Genomic DNA, 7,136 nt, shown 5'->3' with positions numbered 1-7,136 from the left:
TAGCCACCCTAATGAGTGTGAAATGAAATGTCTTGTAATTTTGACTTGCATTTCCAATGCAATTTTATGCTACAAAATTCAACATCTTAGTGAAAATGGTCAAATTCTTTGAAAGGCTGTATTACTTCACTAGGGCTGCCATAACAAAGCACTACAAACAAGGTGGCTTAAACAATAGAATTTTTTCCCCTCACAATTCTGTTAGCTAGAATCTGAGGTCAAGGTGTGGACAAGGTTGATTTCTTGAGGCCTCTTCTTGGCCTGTAGCTTACCAACTTCTTCCTGTGTCTTCATATGCTCTTTCTTTGTGCATGTCCATGTCCTCATTTCCTCTTTTTAGAAGGGCACCAGTCTTATTGGATTAGGACCCAATCTCTGAACTCAGTCACATTATGAAGAACTGAGGGTTAGGACTTCAACATTAGAATTTGGGGGGACAATATTCAGCCCATAACAAATACAAACTACCAAACCTCACTCAAGAGAAAGTATGTATAATATCTAGCCCTGAATTTATTACAGAAATTGAATTCATAGTTTAAAACCTTCCCATAAAGAAAACTCCAAGCCCACATATCTTCACTGTTTAACTACACCAAATACTAAAAAAAAAAGTAATTCTATGTCTACACAACCTCCTCTAGAAAATAGGAGATGGTGGAACACTTCTCGACTGATATAAAAACCTGACAAAGAAAAAAAAGCTACAGAACAATATCCCTCATACCTAGATGCAAAAATCTTAACAAAATTTTAACAAATCAAGTCCATCAATATATAAATGGGTAACACATCATGACCAAGTGGGTTTATCCTAGGAATGCAGAGTTGGCTTAATATTCAAAAGTCAAGCAATATAATCTATTATATTAATAGACTAAGAAAACTATATGATCATATCAATATCTTTGATGCTATATAATTTACTATCTACACAAAAGGTGTCAAATTTATTCAGTGAATAAAGGATAGTCTTTTTAATAAATGGTGTGGGATCAATTTGGTATCATATGGAAAATAACTCAAAGTTATTTTCACCCTTACCTCATATCACATGTAAAATAACTCAAAGTTATTTTACTCAAGAGTTAGAACTATAAACTAGTAAGGAGAAGAAAATACAGGAGAAAATCTTTGTAACATTAGGTTAAGCAACAATTTTTTAAATAGTTTTACTGATCTTTAGAGAGGAAGGGAGAGGGAGAGTGAGAAACATTGATTAGCTGCCTCCTCTATGTCCTCTACTGGGACTGAGCCCACAACCCAGGCATGTGTCCTGACCGGATATTGAACTGGCAATCTTTCAGTGCATGGGTAGACGTCCAACCAACTGAACCACATTGGCCAGGACAAGCAACAATTTTTTTACTTAGGATGCAAAAAAATGCAAACTATTAAAAATGATAACTTGGACTTCATTAAAACAAAAACCTTTTTACTCTTAGAGATAATTAAAATATAAGCCACAGACTGACAATATTTATAAAACATCCTATATAATAAAAGCCCAGTGACCATAACGACCAGAGACCAGAACCACCACGGCCCCTCGCTGGGCTGGCCCAGCAAGCAGTTAGTGGTGATCAGGCAGGCAGGCAGGTGAGCGGTTGGGGGCAATCAGGTAGGCAGGCGAGCAGTTGGAGGCGATCAGGTAGGCAGGTGAGTGGTTAGGGGTGATGAAGCAGGCAGGCAGAGCCCCGCGATCTGTCCCTTCAAAGAGGGAGACCCAGGCCACAGCCTGCGGGAGGAACACTGGGCAGCTGCAATGGGAGGCACTGGCAGCGGTGGATGCTGCAGGGTAGGGTTGGCGCCATGGCGGCTCCTGAGCGGGCATGGCACCTGCAGCCTGGCCCAGGCCCCAGGGTCGCAGCCTCTCCCTGCAGCTTCTGCAGGGCTGGACTGCCACTCCTCCTGCTATGATGCCTGGGCATATCCAGGACCCTTCCATGACTGCGGCCTCTCTGCCAGGGCTCAGCCCCTGACCTGACTCCCCAGCTCAGCCCTAACTGCAGGGGTGAAATACGCTGACATTCACAACATTGGGGCCATGTCGCTCCTTTGCACTTCCTGGAGGCGAACCTAGGCAAGAGGCCTCAACCTGTGAAAAGTGAGCTAGATGAGGAAGAGGAGCGGAGGAAAAAGCGCTGGGAAAAGAACAAAGTGGCAGCAGCCCCATGCCGGAACAAGAAGGAGTGGAATCTGAGTAGCTGGAGCTCATGAATGCAGAGCTGAAAACCCAGATGGAGGAGCTGAAGCAGGAGTGGCAGCAGCTCATCCTGATGCACAACTGCATCGCCCCACCTGCATCATCAGGACCAGCAGTGTTAAGACCCCCAACTCAGAAGGCAACCCACTGCTGGAGGAGCTGGAGAAGAAGTGACCTTGGGCTGGGAGGAGGAGGAGGAGGAGATGAGGAGAGGGTCCCAGAGGGCTCTTCGTTGCTGCATGAAAAACTCTTCAATGAGGCTTAGCACAGCCAGCATCGGCCATGCTTTTTTGTGACACTCAGATCAGCCACACCAGAGGAAGAAACCCAGGCTGATGAATCCAAGACCAAGCGCTGAGACCAAAGTAGTCCTGGGGCGGGGGGGCGGGGGGAGGCTGTTCTGCCTGGGGCCAGGCTTGTAGGAAGCAGGACAGAGGCTCTGGGCCGGAGAGACACCCAACCAGGCAGCTGTGGGCACTTCTTTGGCCTCTCCACCAGGGCACCCACCCAAAGGACCTCTGAGCAGCCGGGAAAAGCCATGAGTTGCAACCAAATTTAGGCTATGAAACTCAGAGTAAAACTGCAATCTGCCTGTCCCCAGCCCTGACCCTGATCCTGATGCAAGGCTGGAGAAGGGCACAGCGCCAGGCCCTGCTGTACCCACCCACCATGGTCCAGCTCAGCCCTGCCTAGAGTGGCAGCTGGGGCACACACTCGCTGGCCCTGGAGTTGCTGTGGGCACGAGGTATGGGTGCCCTTCTAAAGCACATACTCACTGAATGTTTACAGACTGGCTGTCCTGGAAGGGTTTTCAACTGCACATTTTATATGCTTTCTTTTTTTTAATATTTTTACAAAATAAAGGTTTTATAGAAGCAATATATAAATAGATTTCTATAATCACTCGATGTGATACAGTATAAAAATGCTATGTTTGTTTGTTATGAACAGATATTCAGCAGTTATGGCTGTTGCATGTAACTTCTAAGTACTGTAGTCTCTGGGTATTGGGGGTGGCAGGGGCAGGGTGCAGTGCATTTCCACCCTGGTAAACCCTTCATAGTACTCAGTTCTGTATCGCTCAGTAAACATTACTCTTACTTAAAAAAAAAAAGAAAAAAGAAAAAAAGAGGGAGGCCCAAGGCCAGCCAAGCCATAGCACCCCACGCCTGTCGCCTGCAGAGGGAGGCCACCGGTGGCAGGGGAGGGGAGGGGCAGCGCTGCACAGATGTCAAGCAGTGGCAGTGGCGGGGGTGGGGCCAGCTGCCTGCAGCTGGGGGAAGGAAAGCCTCGATAGGCCCTGATCTCAGGCCAGGCCTAGGGACCCTACCCGAGGGGTCCCAGATTGTGAGAGGGTGCAGGCCAGGCTGAGGGACCCTCTGAGTACATGAATTTTCGTGCACCAGGCCTCAAATATATCTAATAAAAAATTTGTATCCAGATTATATAAGGAGCTCTTATAACTCAGTAACAGGGAGCAACCAATTCAGTTTTAATTAAGCTTTTTTATTTGACTTAATTGTATATTTTCATGCAGTTTTAAGAAATATCTCTCACATGGCCTTATCCAGTTTCCCCAAATGATAACATCTTACAAAACTATATTACAAGGTTACAACCAGGATGTTCACATGGGTACAGTCAAAAGGCAGAACATTTCCATCACAAGAATCCTGTTTTCTCCTCCTGAGACTCCTATTAAGATGCATGTCAGAATCGTGGGATCAATGTGCACTCCATGTCACCTTAAACAAATTCAAAAAGTACATTTTTGTCCTTTGTTCTACTTTCTTAGGAGAATTCCTAGGCCTTGTGTCCAAATTTATTATTTTACACTAGAAGCCTGATGCACAAAGATTCATGCCAGAATGGGCCTTCCTTTCCCTGGCCACTGGCACCGCTTTTGCTCTGGTCCGGAGCCACCTTTCTACCTTCCTATGCTGCTCAGAGGCCCAGAGCGGCCGGGTATGCAAATTAACCGCCATCTTTGTTGGTTACTCACTCCTGATTGGCTGTGGGCATCGCGAAGGTATGGTCAATTAGCATGTTTGTCTATTATTAGGTGAGATTTCAGCTGTGTCCATTCTGCTATTCGGCCCATTGTTGAGGTTTTACATAAGCAATATTTGGTATTTTCTAAATATCTGATTTTTTTAGTTTGTTATTGTATCACAGTAACAATATCCCCCTTGCCCTCTTAAAATTATTAAAGTCTTTGGCCCATGAGCTCCATTTTATGTCGTCAGTTCTTACATTTGTAGTTTGCAGCTCTTTTCATGTGGTTCGTTTTCCTGTTTGATCACAGCAGATGGTCCCAAGTAGCCGTCTGCAGCCTTCCTGCATGCGCGAATAAAGAGGCAGTGTGTGCTAGGGACAGGAGGTGCCCACCTCCAACTGCAGGGCATGAGGCCTGTGCAGCCCAGGCGCTGTGTCCCGCCCACTGCACAGCCCAACAGCAGGGAGAGCCCAACTGCTGGATCTCCACAAGCTAAGGATGCACGATACAGGAAAAGCTTGTTTCCCAAGGGAAGCAATGTGGGCTTAGGGACAGAGGTCAAGTTCAGCTGGCAAGTGACCCTAGACAAATAACTTCATGTGAACCTTAATTTCCTCATCTGAAAAAATGGGGATATCCCCAGCATGCAAAGCCACAGTAAAGGTTAAATATTATTTAGTAACTAGAGGCCCAGTGCACAAATTTATGCACCACTGGGTGGTCCCTCTACCTGGCCTGCAGGATCAGACCGAAACCAGCTCTCTGACATCCCCCGAGGGGTCCCGGATTGTGAGAGGGCGCAGGCCAGGCCGAGGGATCACACAGGTGCACTATCAGGGCCATGGAGGGACGCAGGAGGTTGGCCAGCCGGGGAGGGACCACGGAGGGCTCCAGGGCGTGTCTGGCCCATCTCGCTCAGTCCTGATTGGCCAGACCCCAGCAGCAAACTAACCTACTGGTCGAACGTCTTCCTCCTGGTGGTCAGTGTGTGTCATAGCAACTGGTCGACCGGTTGACTGTCTGCCCCCGGCGATCAGTGCACGGCATAGTGAGGGGTTGAGCGGCCTTAGCATATCATTAGCATATTACGCTTTGATTGGTTGAATGGACTGGATGACCAGACACTTAGCATATTGGGCTTTTATTATATAGGATATCTGCAAGATGCCCAGCAGAGAACCCAGGACACAATGAATACACTATAAAGGCAGCTATAATTATTTTTACTTTATGTCACTTAAACACTCCTGCAGTATGATTCAAAGTGTACTCCAGCAAGCTGTGCTTGGGACTAATGGACAGTAACACTCTGTTCTCCAACTTTAGACTGATTTTTCCTTTAGGTTGCCTCACCATCGTCAGTGTTTCTGGGTCTGCTCTATGGAAGGCTTGTTCTCCTGTATTCTCCTGTAAGACTCTTCTTCCTTCAAACACCTCCTCCTCCTGTGCTCCCACAGCCCTCTGCACTAACATGTAACTCTGAATAAACTGTTTGCACATCTCCCAACTGGATACCTGACCTGGAAGAGCCAGTGGAAGACGCGCCTCTTCACACCAGGCCCAGCATCTAGCACCAAGGAAGTGCTCTGAGACGGGCATAGGTGAATAAATGATTTGCAGAAAACAAAACATCCCTCCTGTGCCATTGCTCCCCAGCAAAACCAACAGAAGGCTGAAGGGTGGAGATACCGACAGATCTGCAAGCTCAGTGGAGGGCTAGTTTACTCTCTACAGTTTAGTTTTTCCTCTTCTCATCTCATGCCCTCTCTAAACCATCTGACTTTCCCTCCGATTTTACAACAGGAAATGAAAACAGACTCTCTCTCTCAAGCATTTTTTTATTTCTGTTGTTTGGTGTTCTGGTTTGGTGCACATGAGCTATGGCTGTATCTCACACTCATCATGACACACTCCATAAAACAGCACAAGATAAGTCACCGGGCACTGTTTTGCTTCACCTGGTTGTCACACTGAAATACCTATTTCTAAGAGCACAAAAGATAGCAGTCCTTGAATCTACAGATGAACAAGGACAGGGAGAGTGGCAGCCAGATCTACCAGGAAGCGGGAGACTAAAGTCAGGCTCCGGGGTGGCTGTCTGCAGACAGAGATGGAAAAAGCTACACAAAATCTCCAGAAAGGCCAGGGCAGCTGGGGAAACACTCCTGACTGCTTCCCACCTATCACCTCCTCTGCTTTCTCTCAGTCCTCACATATTCTGAAATAAACACGAAGGCCCACAGAGGCCTAAGACCAAAGCCAGTGGTGCCTGCTCTACGGCCTCGATTGCTGCATGAGTGTGTTTTACCCTGGGGTCCGACAGACCCTCCCCAGCCCCAGCCAGCCCATGGGAAGACGAGGCAGGCCCTGCCCAATGCTAAAATGTCTTGCCCTCAAAGGCCTGCAGATTGAAAGCAGTATCCAGAAACTTCTTCAGAGACACCAAGTGAGCATTCCTGTTTCCCGTGGCCGGTGCAGCAGCTGGGTCACGGCCAACATACCTAGGGGAGGAGAGACAGTGAGGGGAGGGCTGGCCAGGCCTGGCCACTAGCCCAGGGCTGCATGGGGTCTGATTCTTCTCGTCCTGCTATAGAGATGAAGAGCCCAAGGCGCCATGTGGCAAAGTAACTAGCCTAAGGCCAAAGGCGGGAGATCTGAGAGCACGGGAGGTGCTCTAGGTCAGTTCTGGCTGCAGAAGGTTTTGCTCAGTGAGGTGGTGCTGATGGGGGTCCCTGATGGGGAAGGTGACCTGTCCCCAGCGGTCACAGAGCCAGCAGGTACTATGGTTCCCAATGTGGCCAGAGAAAGACAGTGGCCAGTTCTGGGTGACACACCAAACGGGCCAGGCAAAGCCAGGACGGGTCCTCAGGCCCCCACCCCGCAGGCCCCACAGAGTGGAGGGTAGGTGGCTGGCTTCCCTGCACCCAGCCTTGT

General features: G+C 48.1%; 1 protein-coding gene and 1 pseudogene across 7 annotated transcripts in view; one reads left to right on the top strand and one right to left on the bottom strand.

The window, feature by feature from the left end:
- Positions 1-1,717: 1,717 nt before the first annotated feature.
- On the top strand, positions 1,718-2,380 carry LOC308233985 (jun dimerization protein 2-like; annotated as a pseudogene). The gene has a single exon. The product of its transcript is annotated as a jun dimerization protein 2-like (transcript).
- A 1,313-nt stretch (positions 2,381-3,693) lies between these two features.
- OGDHL (oxoglutarate dehydrogenase L) overlaps positions 3,694-7,136 on the bottom strand; it is a 29,941-nt gene continuing 26,498 nt past the window's right edge. For 3 of the 6 annotated variants that reach the window (XM_080642648.1, XM_080642647.1, XM_080642651.1), the window contains 3 exons: positions 6,594-6,703; positions 4,460-4,543; positions 3,694-3,951 (listed from right to left, as the gene is read on the bottom strand). In XM_080642648.1, the coding sequence (XP_080498774.1) occupies positions 4,506-4,543; positions 6,594-6,703 (148 nt within the window). In that variant the 3' untranslated portion in view covers positions 3,694-3,951; positions 4,460-4,505. Of the gene's footprint in view, positions 3,952-4,459; positions 4,544-5,408; positions 6,704-7,136 lie in introns of those variants that run through there. The other 3 variants (XM_080642650.1, XM_080642649.1, XM_080642646.1) reach the window with 1 other exon arrangement.

Source organism: Plecotus auritus (genome assembly GCF_963455305.1).
Source record: "Plecotus auritus genome assembly, chromosome: 9".
NCBI classification, from domain to species: Eukaryota; Metazoa; Chordata; class Mammalia; order Chiroptera; family Vespertilionidae; genus Plecotus; species Plecotus auritus.
Note: the sequence above shows the minus strand (reverse complement) of the source record. Positions and strands in the feature narration are given on the sequence as shown.